The sequence below is a fragment of the Prionailurus viverrinus genome, chromosome D1, assembly GCF_022837055.1.
Source record: "Prionailurus viverrinus isolate Anna chromosome D1, UM_Priviv_1.0, whole genome shotgun sequence".
In the NCBI taxonomy this organism is placed as follows: Eukaryota; Metazoa; Chordata; class Mammalia; order Carnivora; family Felidae; genus Prionailurus; species Prionailurus viverrinus.
This window is the reverse complement of record NC_062570.1, coordinates 59,790,939-59,810,268: the sequence shown is the minus strand read 5'-3', so window position 1 is coordinate 59,810,268 and position 19,330 is coordinate 59,790,939. Positions and strand designations below refer to the sequence as shown.

The following is a 19,330-nucleotide window of genomic DNA, read 5'->3' as shown; positions in this document are numbered from 1 at the left end:
TCTTATCCAATCTGACGTTAGCCCAGGCCAAGTTCTGGCTAAGACCGGGGAACCCTGAACCCTTATCGCCTGGATTCCTCTTAATGCCCCTAGAAGACATCCCCCCCCCCCCCCCCCCCCCGCATCCATCTCACTGCTCACAGACCAGAAGTAGTATCAGGGTGGTGGGCAGGACAGACGGGCTGCAGCCAGCACACAGATGAATACACTTCCTTTATCGAGGGTGACAAACCAAAACAAAACCCCAAACATGTAAAAACCCAGGGTGCTAGATATACAAACTCAATTCATTCAGATTCAAGCTCGTCCAGACCCTGGTCACAAACCCTACTGAGGTGCATGTGAGCACCAAGTCAGGGAGAGGGGGGCAGGAGTGAGGCTAAGAGAAAGGATGGGAAGGGGGCCCCCACAGGCCCCCTAAGGATCACTCTCTCACAGTGGTACCTCCACCTTCCCAGTGACAGTGAAGACCTACTACGCCCTAATCTTTTGACCCCCACCCCATCCCTGGCCAGGGCTTTGAACGCCAGTCCCAAATGGTTCTACCCTCCCTTGCTCCATCCTCACTTGCTCAGGCTTCCAGCCTTCCAGCTTCTTCTCCTCCTCCACACTCTTCTCTGTGATTAGTAGCAGGTTAGGGTACTGTATGAGCCGCAGTGAGGCTGGGGGCCAGGAGAGGCAGGGTGGAGACGGGTGAAGAGAGGAGAAGAGCTGTCCCAAGGATCCCTCTCTTCATGGGATCCCAAACTGTACAACCAGCTCCTCTTTTGCATCCACTCGGATCTGAGAAAGTGCACTGTAGGCATAAGCAGCTATCCTGGAGACCTGAGACAGAGGGACCAGGGAGGAGAGGAACAGAGAGAGGCAGTGAGAAGGGAGATCCAAAAAGCCAGGGAGGTGGATTGGGTGGCGAGAGAGGAGGGGATGATGGGGGATAGGAAGCCAAAGAGAAAGGCAGGGATGGGAAAGATGGAAAAGAACAAAGGGGAGAAAGAGAACAAAGGTGGAGAGGAGAAGACACAAAGTAAGAGAGGTGAGAGTGAGCAAGGTACTTGAGCTACCAGGCTCTCTAACTCCACTTCCCTACTGCCTCTGAAATGGAGAGGGCGAACCCTCTGCCACAGCCTGGGCAGTGCAGGAAGGATGGGCAGGGGCGGGCCAAGGGGTGGCTCACCTGCTGTAAGTCGGAGAAGGGGATGGGCTCGCTGGCCAGCACTTGGTGGGGCTGGCTGGTGAGAGATGGCAGCGGTGGCAACTTCTTCCAGTGGGTCAGGCTGCTGCTCAGCACAGCCAAGCGGGTGCTGGCCAAGAGGGAGGATGGGGTGGGCAGTCAGGCCAGTCTGCTCTGCCCAGTCCAGCCCGGCTCGGGGAAGTCTCACTCCCTCAGACCAGAGAAGCAGGGTGACGGTGGCCTCTGCTCACCACAAACTCACTCCAGGCCCACCTCCCTTGGCCTCCGCACCCTTGAAGGCCATGGGGCAAACAGGGCCGACATGCACATCTGCTGAGGTACCAGAGAGATTTGTTGTCAGTCTCCTGGGCCACACCCAAACAAGGAGCCTGGACTGGGGCTCGGACTCCAAAGGTGGATAAGGGATCGAGGGGCAGGGAGGGACCCAAGTAGCCTGAGGGAGGGATGCAAGCTGGCCAGGTCTCACCTGTACTGCCTTGCCCGGTCCATGTACTCATGCTGCTCCATGCCCTGGGAGTCCGCAGCAGACACGTCAATGATGTTGCTTTGGGGAGAGGAGGCAGAGGGAACATGACAGGTGCTTTAAGAGGGATACACAGGACTCACTGCCAAGTCCCAATTCCAGAGCTATCTGACACCATGTCCCTGCCTCCCCACTGGAGCAAGCCCAGGCCTAGAAGTACCTCTCACCACTGACCTTGTCCCATCCCCCATGTCCTGGGCCCAGTCCCCCTATCCCAGCTTTTAACATGGATGGAGAAAGCTCTGCCCAGGCTTGGTCCTGCAGTGCTCACCTGGCTGTCTTAGCAAGAATGGAGGAGAGCAGGGCCTGCTCATCTGTGCGAGTGGAAGGCAGGCTGTGGTAGTTGGGCTCAGCTCCATTGAGGGCTTTGGTAGGGGGGCTGCTAGGGTCCAGCAGCAGTTTCCGCTCCTCTCGGTCCTGGGAAAGGCCATGGAGGAGAAGTCAGGCCCGGAGCCTTTAGTTAGATTTACTTATTTATTTACTTACTTACTTACTTATTTGAGAGAGAGCACACATGCTAGCAAGGGAGAGGGGCAGAGAGAGAGAGAGACAGAGGATCTTAAGCAGGCTCAACACTCAGCACGGAGCCCAATTTGGGGCTGGAGCTGATGTGGGGCTGGATTTCACAACCCTAGGACCATGACTGGAACCAAAATCAAGAGTCAGACACTCAACCGACAGAGCCACCCAGTCACCCCAACCCTGGAGCCTTTAGTCCAACCTGCCTTTCTTGGGCTCTCCTTTCAGCCCAGCTATGACTTTTAAGCACCAAAAAATATCCCAAGTGCTGAAGTGTATGGAATGTCAGATAAGGCTCAGTCCTGCCTGCCCTTCGGAGCTCAGCTGAGTTGTGGGTCTAGGATGAATTAAAGTAAATCCAAGCAGCCCTAGAGACCCTGAAAAGATGGACAGAGACACAAAGCATGTACTTAATAACCACTCTGGAGCTTCAGCAAACAGTCTACCACCTGATGAGAAAGAATACTGGAAGCTGGAAGCCAGAGGAGTAAGGTCTAGAAACTGATGGGAGTCAGGAGCCCAAGAATGGCCCTCCTGATCCCCCAGACCAGGCCCTTCCCAGAAAGGCTGTCTGCTCCCAGGATGGAGGCCCCGTGAGGCCAGACAATTATATTCCTCATGTAATCTCAGGGCAAGAGTCCCAGCCTCTGGGTCACACAGTCCAAGTGTGCCCCCTTCCTAGAGGACAGGTCCCTTCTACTCTCAGGTGTTCACTCTTCTCTAATGCTTTCTTTGTATAGGACTCCCAGAACCAAACTTGGTGCACCTGGTGAAACCTGACCCGAACAGTGCAGCTGTTCCCTCCCTTGCCAAGTCACCACACTTCTATTCTTGTGGTTTCTTAATTTTCAGTAGTCCTGTTACTGCTAGCTTAAGCCAATAATCACAACCCCCAGAACTAACATGGGGCCAAACCAAGTCTCCCTGGTCCTATTCCAGCCCCTTATTCTAATCTACTGCAGTCTCTCTGAATATGACCCTGCCTTGAGCCTATCAGCTGCAAATCCCTGCTGGCTTTATGTCAGCCACAAATTGGATAAGCAGGCCTGCTGGGTATCTATCCAAGCCATAAAGAGCAAGGGTGCCCAGGACAAAGCCAAAGACAAGGGGGCCCATCCTGCCTAATGCTGACTCACCAACCCTTAGTACCAGACCACCAGTGCTCCACTCCAGGCAGATCTCAGTTCCTACCATATAGACCTTCCCACTGTGGGCTCCCAGTTCCCCTGCCCCCAACTCCACAACTCTCCTCACAGAGGGCCACTTCCTCCTGCTCGCCTGCCCCACCCTAGGCAGGCCGAGCCTTTTCACAATACTCTTCCTTCTCAAGTCTAGGTTGCCAAGCGTCTTCAGTTCCCAACAGCATGAGACAAAAGCTGTGGGACTCTGTCCTATCACCTCCCAACTCCTAGACATACCTTCCTCCTCCTCAAAACACAGACTAAGTATTCAAGGGCTAGAAGGACAAAATGCTTGCTAAAGATCAAACTATCTCAAAGGAAAGCTGGCTCCATAATGAACCCTGAATTTGCTTCCTGTGTGCTGTCCTTCTCCCAGCCCTACTTCAGACAGATCTTCCTATAGGACAGGGCAGTCTCCCCTGTCCCCCATGTCTAAGCGGATTCTTCAAGAACGATGTTTTCCTGAGACCTAGACTCCCAGAAGAGGCCAGGCTACCCCCAATCAGAGTGAACAAATAACATCACCCCATCCCCAAGGGCAAGTGAAGCATGGAGGAAGTGTTTCACACCAAGGTGTGTCCCTGAGTCAGTGTCAACCCAGGAGTCAGGCTTTCACTGTCTACTCCAGCACAGACACATATACATGGTCTGTCCATGAGTAGTCACCTGGTGTATGGGCATAGCTGAAAAGAATATCTTGGCCCAATGGATAAAGCACATGGCTTGGTATCAAGATACGTTGACTACAGCATTACTCAGCTTTGTATCTTTGGCTAAATATCTTAGCCTCTCTGAACTTTTCCCTTACCTTTAAGTACATAACCTACACCTATACGACAAACGTTTGGCAAACGTCAAATGAGAGAACTATAAAAAGTCTTTGAAAATGTGTCATTTATTTCTTTTTATTGTAACAAAGGAGCAGAGATTAAAGTGGGGGAGGGGCCTGCCCAAGAGCTAAGAAAGGGATTTTGGGATAGCGAATGGCTTGTAGACCTTTGCCACATGAAGGCTCAAATCAGCCAGCACTGACTGAGCACCTCTCTGGGGGTTAGAAACAGAAGTGAGAGCCTGTCAAGAAGATGAAAGTTCAGGAGATCAACAAACCCAGCTCTCCCAGCTAGAAGCTGGTATCCTTTCTGAGAAGGCCCTAACCCTTCTTAACTCATTCCCTGCAAGAGTTCGTGTTATCCTTTAGGAGACAATTTTCCAGTAGGCCACAGTTTTCCCAGTAGGCAGGAATACTGTCTCCTCTAAGAGGCTGGGGTGAAGTGAGGGATAGCGGACATGATGTATGCCTAAGGTGTAAGGCACAGGAAATAGGAATATGTGTTCATTGGGGGTTTGGAGAATTAATGAGGCCCAGGAGACACCCATGCCTCTCAAACAAAGGGCATTTTCCTAACCTTAAGTTCTTAACCCAAAATAGTTTCATGTGAGTCACTGGGGAAAGACCGACTTCCCAAATACCAATAATATAATCCACTTCTGTGACCATCTCTCCACCAGACTGTGAACTACTTGCTGAAATCCTTCTGTTGTCTATGTGTCTAGAATGTGTTGAAACCCAACACATGTTGGACCCAAGCTTAGAGGCAAGAGCTTGAGACTTCATCCTTGGGAAGGTCTCCCCACTCCTAAAAGGAAATCAGGCAGGCAGGTCAGAGATTAAGATGTAGGGAGAAGTGAGAATGCACCAAGGGGAAGAGGAAGAACTTAAAACTGCACAATCTTCCCAGCCTAATCCTTTCTGCAAAGGGATCAGGTCTACAGTCAAATTCCCAGGGCAAGCACCCCTCTAGCTAAAGGAACCCGCAGGCCCCAAGCAAAAACTGCACCGAGGCAGGTCAAACTGAGCTCTCATCCCACCTCTCTAATCCAATACAGCCAAAGTGAAACCCGCTTTGTTGCTTCCCCAAAACGTCTTGATGTCATGGTCTCTATTAAATTCTTTACTGGTCAACTCAAATGCCACCTACTTCCAGAGGCCTTCTCTGACCCCAAACCGCAGTGACCTTCCTTCTCCAACTCGAAGGACTGAGAAGATACATAGATTCCTGATTCATGTTAGGAAAAGCTAACTCTGAGCCTCAGCTTACCCATCTCTAGAATGGATTCACAAAGCCCGCTCATACAAGCACAGAAAAAGCACAGGAAGCTTGGAAGACAGTGTTTCCCAAGAACCGAGGCTGAGGATTCTGAAGGCTATAAAGGTTTAAAGATAGGATAACATGAAAGGGGTGGGAGCGAGCGGGACAGGGGGCTGCCTGCACACCCAAAGCGGAGACTGTGTAGAGAAAGCTGGGGCTTTAACAGGGGTAGGAGCCCGGCCGAGCGTCCCCTCCGTAATCTGTCCCCTCCCGGCCTCCGTACTAAGTGAGGCCCACAGTCCCGTTCTTCTGCAGGCTTTTTTCTGGGCCCCACGCCCTAGCCTCTCAACCCTCATTCCCGAGCCTCGCCCGCCGCGGCCGCACCTGGTCCGAGTCCTCGTTCTCGCTGCTGTAGCAGCACCCCATGGCCGGGGTCGGGCCGGGCGCTCAGGCCGCGCCGAGGAGGGACGGCGTCCGTCGGGAGCCCTTCCGGTCACATGACCCGTGGCTGCATCCAGCGAGCAGCCACCCGCCGCCCTGCCTATCCCTTCCCAGAGCCCCGCAGCTACCGCCGCAATCCTGGCTTCCGGCCCCGCCTCCACCGCATGATCATCGCCAACCAATGGGAGGGCTCACCTCGCTTGACAAGACGCGAGGCACGTGATGCGATGAAAGGGAGGGGCAGGTCACATGACTTCAGCGTCTTCTCAGTCTTGGGGCTGGAGTCTTCCGCCGACTTAAAGAGGCCCTCCTGATGTGTACTGTGTGGTCGCGTGGCTGCCAGGCTACCTTTCAGGGTCAGTGAGCGAACTTATACCAAATGCTCCCATAAATGCCATGCGAAGGGAGAGTGGGACTCAGGCCCTCCGCTCCTCGAGCACACAGTCTCCGTGTACAAACACTGGACCCAGATGCCCAGCACCAAGTTGGAAGACACATAAAAACTGTAGCCCCCAACGGAGTTCTCAACCTGTACTGGGGATGGGAGACTTACTGGAAGAAGAGCTCTTATTCCTTCACAAGCCAAAGAGGAGCAGAGCTCAATCCTGGAAGAGAGGCCACCTGGCAGTCTTTGCCCTCAGGCATTTCTCTGCAATCTTGCTTGCCTTTTTACATCAACTCTAGTAATCCTAATTCACAAAGCTATCAGTGCTTTTCTTAGAACCATCCCATATCTTCCCTTGGATCCTGAACACTGGTCATTCAACAAGTCTGTTATTCAACATCTTGCAGCGCCTGATACCTGCCTCCCTTTTCAGCACTGGGGTCGTGGGGGTTAATGGTAATGGTGGTGGTGGTGCAGGGGTTGTAAATATTTATTTGCAGTTTCCTGATTGACCTCCTGGACTTTCCACATGTTGGCACACCGCCTCCCCACGAGGTCTGCCTTCAGGCCTGAATACAAACAATATCCTCCTGATTGCCATTTCTGACCCCATTCTTTGGGCATCCCCAACTCCCTGTGCTTAATCCCTATTCCACGTAGCTCCATTCATTTATCAAATCAAGTAATTACTGTCTGTGATGTGCCACACACTGCTCTGTCTAGATACACAGAAGTTCACAGAACAGCCTAAAGTCCCCATATCCGTGAAGAATTGCATTACGCTTTATTCTGTTTCTGGATCAGTCTCTTCCGCAAAATTTGGAGTTCCTGGAGGAATGAGACAAGATCTGACTCCTGTGACCCACACCCTGGCAATTGCTTAAACAAAACTTGAATTTTGAATTGAGTAAATTACAGCCTCCCATTTCCTTGGCTCACACCATGCCCCCATATCCTGATACAAGGAGTTGGAGGAGAGGTCACCAAACCCAGTAGCTGTCATCACCCCTCAAATCAAGACCTTGGGGTTCTGTAAATTTAGGGCTCATGAAGGGTAGGAGTCAGCCCCACCTTGTTCCTGCAGCTAGTAACTTGAACCACATGTCTCAGGTAACAGCAGCAGCTTCTGCATCAATAATTGAGAGCAAGTCCAGCCGGCCTCAGAGTTCTCTGGCCCTGAGGCCTCCCCCTCCTGTTCTAGGCTCTGATCTTCCCCAAGCAGAAGTCTCCAGCACAGGTAAGCAGGGCTCTTGAGTGTGGGTCCCCAAGCACACGAGTTCAAACTCACTATCACTCACCTACTCACATCCATTTATACACTCTTACCTTCAATTTTAGTCCCCACCATCACCAGGAGCTCACGAGGGTCAGATCTGGAGGAAGGGGTGGATGGATGGTTCAAGGTATGGGAGAGGAGAAGGCACTTACCCCCCCATTAGGGATAGGGCTTGGGAGAAGAGGCTCGAGTAGGGGGGAAGCATGTGCTGTGTGTGTACATGCTTTTACAAGGAATTCTGAGAGAGAACAGAAAAGGTGAATGCAGGGGAGGGGAGACAACTGGAGAAGAAATATAGAATCAAGGACTCCTCCCACCCACAGGGAAGAGCAGATGGAGGGGTGGGAAGAAATCTCATCAGGAGATGCAGGCGGTTGGGGGGGGGGGGGGTAGGATATTTCCGAAGACTGTGGAAAGTGGTCCTGAAGGGGTGACGACAGAGATGAGGCGAAATGGGTGGGAGAAGTAAGGTGAAGACAGAATCAGGGGGCAGAGGTGGTTTGAGGTTGGGTGTAGAACGTAGACTAGCATGAATTCCTTGAAAGTACATGAGCTTGGAATTGGACCAATTCAGATTCAAATCCTGGTTCTGTTGTGTGACTCTGCACAAAAGACTTAGCCTTTCTGAAGTTTGTAAAATATGGTTTGTAAAATATAGGGATAATACAAATGACAAGCAATGGTGGGTGTGGGTTTCCCTGTCTGCCTTCCTTCACCCCAGAGCCCTGGTAGGGACTATGTCCCCCGCCATCGCACTGGCCTTCCTGCCACTGGTGGTGACATTGCTGGTGCGGTACCGTCACTACTTCCGACTGCTGGTGCGTATGGTCTTGCTGCGGAGCCTCCGAGACTGCCTGTCAGGGCTGCAGATTGAGGAACGGGCCTTCAGCTATGTGCTCACTCATGCCCTGCCTGGAGACCCCAGTCATATCCTCACCACCCTGGACCATTGGAGCAGCCACTGCGAGTACCTGGGCCACATGGGGCCTGTCAAAGGTCAGTGTTCCCTAGCCTTCTGCTCCAGGAAATACCCCCAAGATGGTAAGGGAGGTCTGAGATCTGCCAGTGCCTACTGGGCGCATTGGGCAGGTTCTTCATCCTGAGTCTCTTTTTTCTCCTCTGCAAATGAGGGGGCTGGGCAAAGTTATTCATTCATATAGCAAACACTTACTGCCATCCCATTTGTACTAGGCATGTACGAGGTGCTAGGTTGGAAAAGGAGGTAGAGGCCACACAGATGAATCAGCCATAAATGCTAGCCTCAGAGGGGGCATAATACAAAGGGGATAACATCTCAGCACATAACCCATAACTTTGTAATTATCTGTGCTGATTCATTCTCCCCTCACCGTGGAGGCTCCCACATCCCATTCAGGATAGCTACCTGGCTTTGTCTCAGTCCCAGCTCCTGGCACAAGTGCTTTTAGAGTCTGAAGAAATTTTTCCAATTCCCAGGTTAGAAAGATACCCAGTGAACAAAACAAAGAGGAATGAAACTGGAAGTTCTAGCCAAGGTCTCTCAGGAGCCTGGTGCCTGTTTCTGCCTTAGCCTTCCTGGAGGAAGCAACACTTAAATGGAGCCTATAAGGATTGTTTTCAATTTGGCCAAGCAGATAAGGACAGGGGTAGGAAGGGGCAAAGCCAGTCACATATACTAATGCACCATGAAGGAATGAGCCAGTGATGACTTGGTTGACTCTGGGCACAGTTGTTTGGGAGGACTGTGGTACAGTCTACAGATGGGAAGAGCTGGAAAGGTTGGATAGGATCAGGTCCAAGAAGGTCCTGAATGTCAGGCTGAGGATCCCAAGTTCAATCCCAAAGGCCTTTAGAATCATAGGAACCAAGGAGCAACAGGGTCACATTTGTTTGTTGGAAAGATAGCTAGTGGCTGGTACGAAGATGAGACTGAAGGACGAAAGCCTGGAGGGTCAGAGGACGAGCGAGGCAGCTGGAGCTGTAGTCCAAGGAGGAGACCCCAGCTGGTTGAGGGCTACAGTGAGACAGGTGGACATTTGAGATCCCTTTCTATCAGGGGCCCTGAATCCATCTCCCATGTCTGCTGCAATAAGCCATCTTCCCCCCCAGGTCAGATCCTGATGAGGCTGGTGGAGGAGAAGGCTCCTGCTTGCGTGCTGGAGCTGGGCACCCACTGTGGGTACTCCACGTTGCTTATTGCCCGTGCCCTGCCCCCTGGGGGCCGCCTTCTCACTGTGGAGTGGAACCCACGCACCGCAGCAGTGGCTGAAAAACTCATCCGCCTGGCTGGCTTCGACGAGCGCACGGTCAGCCCCTGCCTCCCTGACCCTAGTATCTTCCCTTCCACCCCCAGCCTTGCCCTAGCCAGGCCTCCCCAGTAAGGGAATCCCCCCTAGGAGAAGGCAGCACAGTAGGAGACTGTGACCCTGGGTGATGTGTGAACTCCTGTCTGTTCCAAGTCATTTGCTCATATTTGCTGCTGGATGACAAAGGAGCAGTTAAAAGGAAGGTCTTTGGAGATCAGCAAATATGGGTCCAAACCTTAAGTCTACCTCTTGTGAGCTGTTATGACCTTGGGCAAAGGACTTATCCTCTGAATCTCAGCTTCCTCACTGGCAGAATGGAAATCACAATACTGATCCTGACTTCTTGGGTTCTGAGGACAGAGGAAATGGCATAAAGTAAGCCAGATCCTGGTGAAGTCTGGTATGAGAGAACAGACCCTCCCACCCTCACCTTCAACTCCTCCCATCCCCACAGGTGGAGCTCATCGTGAGTAGCTCAGAGGAGGTGATTCCACACCTACGAACCCAGTACCAGCTGAGTCAGGTAGACTTGGTGCTCCTGGCACACCGGCCCCGACGTTACCTGCGAGACCTGCAGCTTTTGGAGGCCCATGCCCTGCTGCCAGCTGGTGCCACTGTACTGGCTGACCACGCGCTGTTCCCTGGTGCACCCCGCTTCCTGCAGTATGCCAAGAGCTGTGGCCGCTACCGCTGCCGCCTCCACCACACTGGCCTCCCAGACTTCCCTGCCATCAAGGACGGCATAGCCCAGCTCACCTATGTAGGGCCTGGCTGAGGTCCAGGCCCAGGGGCACTTTCTGCTGCCTCTCCACCCCCACCGAAGCAAGGACCTCAGAACATCCATTCTTCTCCCTGCTTGTGGCCTGACACATGCTGGACTCAGGGCTGGGGAGGCTGTCCTCCAACCTCTACCCCACTCCAGTTCTACACTGACCTGAGACATCAAGTTCTATCAGGATGCTTGGTTCCATTGCCCCCCTCCTTCCAGAGAGCCATGGATTGACAGGCAAGAGACCTGGGCTCCCAACCCAACTCTATCACTGATTTTCTGGGTGACTCCAAGGGAGTCCCTGTGCTGCCTGAAGATTTAATCTCTCTTAACACCAAGGAAGCTAGCTGGAAAATCTCCAGGGGCCTCCTAGCTCTAGGCCTCAGAAGCCTTCCCTCCTCAGCCCATGCAATTCCAGTTAGGATCAGAGGAAACAGTAAACATTGAGTTAGAGGCTCTGAAGGAATGGGTACAAGCTGAACCAGAGAAAATGGTAATGGAGCCTGGGCCCAGGGCCAAGGCCACCTCTAGCCCTGGACAACATGATCCAGTAGGCTTGCCTGAAGTCCCTTGTATGCCCTCTCCCTGAAGCTCAAGAGAAGATGCTGGATTCCTCTGGGCCCGACCAACAATTAGGGAATAGACACGGGGAAAAAAATAAAATCATTCCTGTGTCTTTATTAAAGGGAGTTAGAAAGAGACTATACCTGGCAACCAAGGGGTGAGGTAATGGGCACAAAGGTGGGGTGGGCTCAGGCCCTGGAGACTCAAGGGCAAAGTGATGGCCTAGGAGGAGCCAAGGAGACCAGTTCTTGGCAGCAGCTGAAGAGATACCCAAGGGTGAGCTTTCAGGCACTGGGGCAATCAGCTGGTTCTGCAGGGGGTGCAGGGTAAGTTGGGATGGCCTGGAATTTGCCTGAGGCCACCCTGCCTTGTCTACCTAGATCATCCACTGGTCCTGATCCTGTTCGTTGCCTTCCATGTCCACCTGGAGAGAAGGCTAGGTGTGGGTGGGGAGGGGCCTCAGCCACCCAGCCGGCCGTAGTCCCAGATCCTGCCCCTGGTTGGATCCAGAGTCTCTGAATCCTTGGCCACCAGTTAGGTCACAGGCAGGGGCCCACCCCCACACCCCTGCCTACCTCATTGACCTCTCCGTCATCAGGTGACTCATTGTAATCATTCATCTCATCCATGTCCTGCATGTCCTCATCATCCTCTGAGTCCTCTTCACTATCCTCGTCATCATCTTCATCCTCCTCTTCCTCGTCATCATAGTGCTGGCGAGGCAGGGGAGAGCCTATAGGCTCTAAAGGCTTGCCTGGACCACTTCAAGGGCTGGTCCACTTGGAGCCTTTCTCAGGGGCAGTGAGTGACCCTCCATTCCCCAGACTTGCCCCCCACCTTGAGTCTAGCAGACTGGTGCATGTTTTGCAGGACTTTGGTGCTAGGTCCAATGGCCACCCACTCTAGATCCCCTTTATGGCCTCTGCCTAGAGCTGAGGACCACAATTGCTCTGGAGTCAGAGGTAGGACCTTCAGAATTAGAGCAAAGCTTTAGTCCACCTGAGCCCCACAAAGCCCTACCTATTGGAACCACTCACCTCCGAGGCCGGCTTGCCAATGGGTACCAGATTGTTGTCTTTCTCTGCGATGCTCTGGAGCTGTGGCCAAAGGGGGAGAGGAGGGTCAGGGCCCAAGCAGGGCATGTCAGGGGCATGGGACTGGCCTACTCAGCCCCTAAGAAGATACCCCTGCTCCCAAGTATGGAGAAGCTTCCTTTCAGTTTCTAGAAAGAGTCAATCCCTTTGTTTCTTGTCATCTGCTACTTACTTATAAACTGGATCCAACTAAATTCTCTGGGCCATGGTTGCCCTATGAGATTACAGTGAGGGTAAAGTGAGAGACTGATAGAGAATATGGCATCTGCTACATCCTCAATACAGTCAAAATTACTATTTCCTATGAGTTAGAGAAAAGAGCCTGGGCTCCAACCTGGCCCAGAAATCCCATGGTCCCACCGTAAATCAGTAGCATAAAGACTGGACCCTAGGCCTCCTACCTCCCAGTTTGATTGTTCCCAGCTCAGGGCAAAAAGCTCCTCCAGGATCATGGTCTGTGAAAGGCAGGGGAGGTCCCTGACTAAGGCTCCACCACTGTGCTAGGTCCTTACTCACCCAGGCCTGATGCTGTTGCTCTTGCTGCTGCAGCTCCGTCTCCTCCACACAGGGTCGATCCAGATTAAACCACAGTGTCTCAGTCACACGGGGGAAGAGTGAGGGAAACAAGGTGGACATGGCTCCTAGACTGAGGTAAAGGGCCAGGTGAATCCAGATCAGAAGTATTTGATTTCAGTTATTTGGTTAGTCTGATTTGGGGATGGGGTGGAGTAGAAGGTAGGGGGAAATAGCTCTTCCTTGTGGGAATCAGACAGACCTGGGTTTGAGTCCTGGCTCCACCACTTACTAGCTGTTTGACCTCGGCCAAGTCACTTAACCTCTCTGAGCCTCAGTTTCCTCATCTGTAAAATGGGGGATAACAGTTATACCCACCCTCATAATTATTCTGATAATTAATTTACTTTGTGGAGAAGTAAAGCTGTTTGCAAGGTATTCAAGGAGTGGAAAATGGAAGCCAACATGTAGAGCTATGAATCCAGAATGCAGACTGGCATTACAAAATTAAACAAAATTAGAGGTAGTAGGGCTCCACTGACACTATCTTTACCTCCTCCAAACATGAAGACCTACTTTTTGCCCTTTTATGAGAATCCATTCCATTCTTACTCCACCTCAGAAATTTAGGACACTAACCACCTCTCTATGAACCACAACCAAACTGGGGTGGGGATGGGCTACCACGTGCAATATGGTTCAGAAAGGCATTCTAAAGGCATGAGTAAATGCATACATTAGTAAATGTTAGGCTGAATGAACTAACGTGAGAGAATACGTAAATTCAGCACAGATTAAGTAGCTGAGGGAGCGGACCAGAAAGGTCCCAGAGAATCTGAATTAAAACCTTTCAGTTCACAGGAAAATCGAGGCCCTGGGACAAGCAACACTGTCTCTAGGTCACACAGTGAGGTGGGGCATAGAATTCCTACGGGGAAGAAATCGAGGCCAGGCACTAGAAGAGATGAGCAGGAGAAAAGGACCTACGTCTAGTTCTACTTTTGCCCTGATTCATTTGACTGATCTGCGCCAGCCGCTGTCCTTTAGTAAACCTCAGCTTCCCGGCCCGTGTCACTGACACAACACCCATCCTCAACGGCCAGTAAGTACGAGGCGAGAGACCGAGGCTCCGAAAGCCCACCCCTCGCGGCAAAGCCACCGCCCATTCTTCGCTTATTATGAAAATGACCGCGGGGTGGCCCAACAAGAAGAATGCAGGGGCGGGATTCGAACAGGCATTTCCCCTTTATAGGGTTGCTAATCGCAAAAGCAGCGGGGCCTGAATAGGGCCAATTAACTGGAAGAACTGCTGGGTGACAGAAAGTGACACCAATGAGTGACGGATCTTGTGCGACGGGGTGGAGCTTAGCCTCGAGGAAGCGGCCAATGAGCTGGAGCTCTTTACTGTTAAGAGTGTGGGCACGGAACTCCTGAAGAGCCGGGTCAGGGCGACGGGGTTTCTCCGAGGGAGGAAGAAGAGAAGGGGCAAAGAGACAGCAGCCTCAGCCTGGCTTCCGTACTTACCGCGCCGGGAGGCGGCAGCCGGCAGCGACCCGGAAGCACTTCTCTCTGCCTGAGCGGAAGGGCCCACCAGAACCAGGGAAGCACCAACGCATGCGCCTTCGCTCTCCTTTTGTTTCTGGTTCCCGCCCTCCACACCGGATGTGACGCTCTACACCTTAGTCACGTCGTTAAGGTTGGAAATTTGCCTACTCTTTGGCCCCTCCTCGAGCCTCCGCGGAGGGGCCTCTCCAGTCTGGCCCCGCCCCTCCGTGTTTAGCCTGGCTGTGCTTGCGAACGCCTACTGAAAACTAGCAGCAATCTGTTTTAGTAGTAGGAATGTTCGTCCTGTGGCGCCCTAGGAAAATTTGTCCACTTTTACCCCAGAATTGCTGAGTGACATTACACCTCATCTGCCTTCCCATTCTCACCCTAAGTTTCTTGTTGGGGCGCATGCTTTATTTATGTACGACTTCAACAGAAATAGTTGAGTCCTGGGGCACGTGGGTGGCTCAGCTGGTTGAGCATCCAACTTTGGCTCGGGTTATGATCTCACTTGGAGGGTTGGAGCTGCGGGACCGGCTCTGTGCTGGCAGTGCGGAGCCTGCTTAGGAGTCCCTCTCTTACCCTCTTTCTCTGCCCCTCCCCCACTCGTGTGTGGGGGGTGGGGGTGTGGGCGTGAGTGTGTGGGCGTGTATGTGTTTGCGTGCACTCTCTCTCTCAAAATACATAAACTTAAAAAAATAGTTGAGTCCATACTATATTCCAGACTCTGCTAGAAGCTGGGGAAAATCTAGGAACATGGTCCCTGCCCCCAGTAGACCTCACACTCCAGTGGAGAAGCCAGACTCTGCAGACCCGCAGGGGACTCACAGGTTTAAGATCGCCCGTCCAGTTCCAGTTCTGCATTTGAAATCACGTATGGGTTTGAATGGGTTTGAGTGACTAGTCAGCTTCAGGCACTGCTTTTGGGGAATTCAGCTGCCCTCTCCAGGCCTGGGCTAAATACATTAGTGGTCAGCCTCGTCATCTCTCCCACTCCTTCCCTGATGCTTCTGTTCCAGTAACCTCTGACTCAGCCTCCGCTTCAGAGATCATGCCTTCTGACAACGGCAGTCCTTCAAACCCAACCCCCATTAAGCTCCATCACCCACCAGCCTCTTCTAGAGCTAGCATTCATCCACAGTTCTACTCCTGACCACACCAGATGTGTGAAGTTTAACAAGTCGTTTTCCCCACCTGGATTTAGTTTTGTCTTCAACCAGCTTTGGAAACTATAGAGCCTTCCTCCTATCCTGGACTGATGTGAGGATTTGACGAGACTACATGTTTAAGTCGTAGTGTACTGTGTACGTTAACATGATTATGTTTCCAAGCAGCTCTAGTTGTTACAAAGTTTTCATTAAAGAGTAAATTTTGCCTCTTGGAACTGTCCACCTTTTTCATCCATTCAAATACCTACTGAGTGCCTTACTGTATTCCTGTCACTAGTCTAAATAGTGGGTATATAATAGTGAACAAAACAGACCCCCCCCCCCCACATCTCTTCATGCAGCTTCCATTCTAATGGGAGAGATAAACAACAAAGAAGTTAAATAAAATATATAGTTTTAAGATAGCAGTAAATGCCTAGGAGAAAAATCAGAGAAGCGGGGAGGGAAGTTTTTTTTATTTTAAGTAGGGAGGCCAAGGAAGACCTTATTAGGAAGATGACTTTTGAATAAAGGTCTGAAGAAAAAGAAGGGGGAGGGCATTGATATGATGTTTAGGAAAGAACATTTCAGAGAGATCAAGTACAAAGGGTGGAGAATTGCTGGAGCATAGTGTACTATGGTGAGAGCAGGAGATGAGGCCAGAGAAGTAGCAGGAGCCAGATAGTACAGCCTTGCAAGTCACAGTAACGATTTTAGCTTTTACTCCATCTTGAGAATCCTGTGAAGGGTTTTGAGCAGAAGATCCACATGATCTGATTTACATTTTAACAGAGTTACTCTGGCTGTTCTATGAAGAATAGATTTAGGAGGGAGAGTGGTAGATGCAGGGAGACCAATTGGGAGCCAATTATAATAATCCAGAGGTGGGGGATGAGAAGTGGTTGAAATATGAATATATTTAGAGGGTAGGGACAAGAGAGCTTGCTGAGAGATTGGATGTAGAATATCAGAGGCAGAAAGGAGCCAAGATGTTTGGACTAAACAACTGGAAGACCAGTGTTGCCATTTCTTGAGATGCGAAAGACAAAGGAGGTGCTGTTTTGGGGAGGCAACTATCTGGAGTTCATTTTTGGGTGTGTGGAGTTTGAAATGCCCATTAATGTACAGATGGTGAGAGGCCAGAAGGAGGAAGGGACAGGAGGTCTGAGGGTCAGGGGAGACATCTAGACTGGATATATCAATTTGGGAGTTAACAGCACACAGATGGCATCTAAAGCCATGAGACTAAATAAGATCATCAAAGGAGTGACTGTAGATGGAAAATACTTTCCTTCAACATTCAGGATTTGAGGAAACTAGGAGAAGCCGCAAACCAGACTGAGAAGGAGGGCCAAAATAATAATAATAATAAGAAGAAGAAGAAGAAGAAGAAGAAGAAGGCAGGCAGGCAAGCTGGGAGATATCCTGTAAGTCAAGTAAAGAAGGGGTATCAGGAAGGAGGTCATGCTCCACCTTTAGAAATAAGCCCATCAACCCAACCAAAGGAGGGATGCAGAGACTCAGAGCACAGTGAAATGAGGTTGTTTGTTTGTTTCTTTGTTTAATATATGAAATTTATTGTCAAATTGGTTTCCATACAACACCCAGTGCTCATCCCAAAAGGTGCCCTCCTTAATACCCATCACCCACCCTCCCCTCCCTCCCACCCCCCATCAACCCTCAGTTTGTTCTCAGTTTTTAACAGTCTCTTATGCTTTGTCTCTCTCCCACTCTAACCTCTTTTTTTTTTTCCTTCCCCTCCCCCATGGGTTTCTGTTAAGTTTCTCAAGATCCACATAAGAGTGAAACCATATGGTATCTGTCTTTCTCTGTATGGCTTATTTCACTTAGCATCACACTCTCCAGTTCCATCCACGTTCCTACAAAAGGCCATATTTCATTCTTTCTCATTGCCACGTAGTATTCCATTGTGTAGATAAACCACAATTTCTTTATCCATTCATCAGTTGATGGACATTTAGGCTCTTTCCACAATTTGGCTATTGTTGAGAGTGCTGCTATAAACATTGGGGTGCAAGTGCCCCTATGCATCAGTACTCCTGTATCCCTTGGGTAAATTCCTAGCAGTGCTATTGCTGGGTCATAGGGTAGGTCTATTTTTAATTTTCTGAGGAACCTCCACACTGCTTTCCAGAGTGGCTGCACCAATTTGCATTCCCACCAACAGTGCAAGAGGGTTCCCCGTGAAACGAGGTTTTAATCAATGTTCTTGCAAGTGGGTGTCTGACAAACAGGCATGCTCTGGGCATTTACCGCAGACAATTTGTTTCCTAGCACACAAGTCCCTCCCCTGGTTCCTCACTGGCTAAGTACTACAGAGGTTACAGTCTTACCCGGGCATTACCTATGCCCATGTAAGGCAAAAGGTAATCTGATTGGAACAAATGTACATTCCCTAAAGTGATGCAGAGACTTTCAGTCTCTCCTCCCTTTGTTCTTTGGCACATGCTCATTGCAAAGCCCAGGAAAATAAGCCTGCAAAACAGAGAGGGGAAGAAGAACGAGGAAATGAAGTATCTAAGGCTTTGGGACTCCATTGTGTGTGTTTGGGGTGAGGCGGGGGCAGGAGGCAGTTTGTACATATTTCCAATAAGTTGTAAACCTATTGCTAGACAGCACAGCTTTTGTTTGGTATTTCTGAAAATAATAATCATCTCCCTTCTCACATCTACTACAACCTAGTTCTGTACAAATTGTGTTTCTAGTTGTTTCCCAAGCAGACCAGGAACTCCTGAGAGCACAGACTTAAGTGGTTTCTATGTCCCCAGGACAAAGCCTGACGTCTCCCATCTCCTCGATCCTTTCTCTGCTTTTCCTGTGGCCTATATCCCCATGAGTCTCTCCTCCTGCTTCTTTTCCTTACAGGATCCCTACTGCCAGCACCTTTTGCCTCTCATGGTTCCTGACAGCTCTGGCCTAGTGGAAATTCCCCTGTAAGCTAGAGTTTCTTACCAAGGTCTTTAGCCAGGTTCAACAAGCCATGGTGACTGGTTAGTTCCAGGTAGAGGAAGAGGGAGTGGGAGAAATGGAAAATTTGTGTGATTCCCTATTTTTGGCTTGGGTAACTCAGTCAATGATGGTGACATTTGTTTTACATTCATTATCCATCATTTAACCTTGCCAGGTGCTTAACTTGCTTTCATTTCAAAGATAATAAAACTAAGACTCTGAGAGGTTAAGAAATTTGCTTCATATTCCTTCCTTTGTTCCACTGTTTGGTCAACATTTATTGAGTACCATGCAAAAGCCAGACACCATGCTAGGCCCTATGGATAGAGCAATGAAGCAGAAATAATCCCTCTCGTAGAGAAAAATATAGTGCAGTGAGGACTAAGTCAACTATAGACAATTATAGGAGAGCATAGTAAATGTTAAAATCAATGTATGCAGGAGTGTTATGAGAGTACAGAGAAAGGAGAGATGAATGGGTTCTGGAGAAACTGAGTTTAGACTTTTGTTCCAGGGAAGGAAACATTTGAGAGGGCCTTGAGGGATGAATAGGAGTTTACCTGGTAGACAAGTGAGAGAAGGAGCTGTACAAAGAGGCATTATTACCTTTAAGGGTATGGAGTTGAAAGGAGATGATGATGTGTTTAAAGAACAGTGAAAATCCCTTTGGGCAGAACCAGGTATCTGAGGATAGAGAAAGAGAGATGAGAAAGAATGTTAGGGGAACTCAGATGGGAAAGGCTTTGATGGCCCTGAGATTGAGTGGACAGAATGGGAGCCAGGAATCCTGGGCCTTACCTTGACCCAATTGTGACTTGCTGGGGACCCAGGCAGA

At 50.5% G+C, this 19,330-nt stretch overlaps 3 protein-coding genes across 8 annotated transcripts; 1 reads left to right on the top strand and 2 right to left on the bottom strand.

Moving 5' to 3' along the window:
- Positions 1-196: 196 nt before the first annotated feature.
- Positions 197-6,073, bottom strand: LAMTOR1 (late endosomal/lysosomal adaptor, MAPK and MTOR activator 1). Its single transcript, XM_047879154.1, has 5 exons — positions 5,890-6,073; positions 1,987-2,132; positions 1,659-1,736; positions 1,175-1,301; positions 197-825 (listed from the first exon to the last, which is right to left on the bottom strand). Exons 1-5 carry the CDS (start codon positions 5,929-5,931, stop codon positions 733-735), a joined length of 486 nt encoding a protein of 161 aa, XP_047735110.1. The 5' UTR covers positions 5,932-6,073; the 3' UTR covers positions 197-732.
- An 809-nt stretch (positions 6,074-6,882) lies between these two features.
- TOMT (transmembrane O-methyltransferase) lies at positions 6,883-11,273 on the top strand. 2 transcript variants are annotated; one of them, XM_047879138.1, is made up of 4 exons: positions 6,883-7,568; positions 8,329-8,603; positions 9,696-9,892; positions 10,347-11,273. In XM_047879138.1, exons 2-4 carry the CDS (start codon positions 8,345-8,347, stop codon positions 10,665-10,667), a joined length of 777 nt encoding a protein of 258 aa, XP_047735094.1. In that variant the 5' UTR covers positions 6,883-7,568; positions 8,329-8,344; the 3' UTR covers positions 10,668-11,273. The 2 variants fall into 2 exon arrangements, with proteins under 2 accessions (XP_047735094.1, XP_047735093.1); XM_047879137.1 differs by lacking the exon at positions 6,883-7,568 and having other exon boundaries at positions 8,020-8,603.
- A 46-nt stretch (positions 11,274-11,319) lies between these two features.
- Positions 11,320-14,505, bottom strand: ANAPC15 (anaphase promoting complex subunit 15). 5 transcript variants are annotated; one of them, XM_047879156.1, is made up of 5 exons: positions 14,357-14,505; positions 12,836-12,965; positions 12,263-12,322; positions 11,801-11,938; positions 11,320-11,649 (listed from the first exon to the last, which is right to left on the bottom strand). In XM_047879156.1, exons 1-5 carry the CDS (start codon positions 14,446-14,448, stop codon positions 11,602-11,604), a joined length of 468 nt encoding a protein of 155 aa, XP_047735112.1. In that variant the 5' UTR covers positions 14,449-14,505; the 3' UTR covers positions 11,320-11,601. The 5 variants fall into 5 exon arrangements, with proteins under 5 accessions (XP_047735112.1, XP_047735114.1, XP_047735111.1 ...); XM_047879158.1 differs by having other exon boundaries at positions 12,836-12,960; positions 14,357-14,471; XM_047879155.1 differs by lacking the exon at positions 14,357-14,505 and adding an exon at positions 13,820-14,093 and having other exon boundaries at positions 12,836-12,960.
- Positions 14,506-19,330: the final 4,825 nt, after the last annotated feature.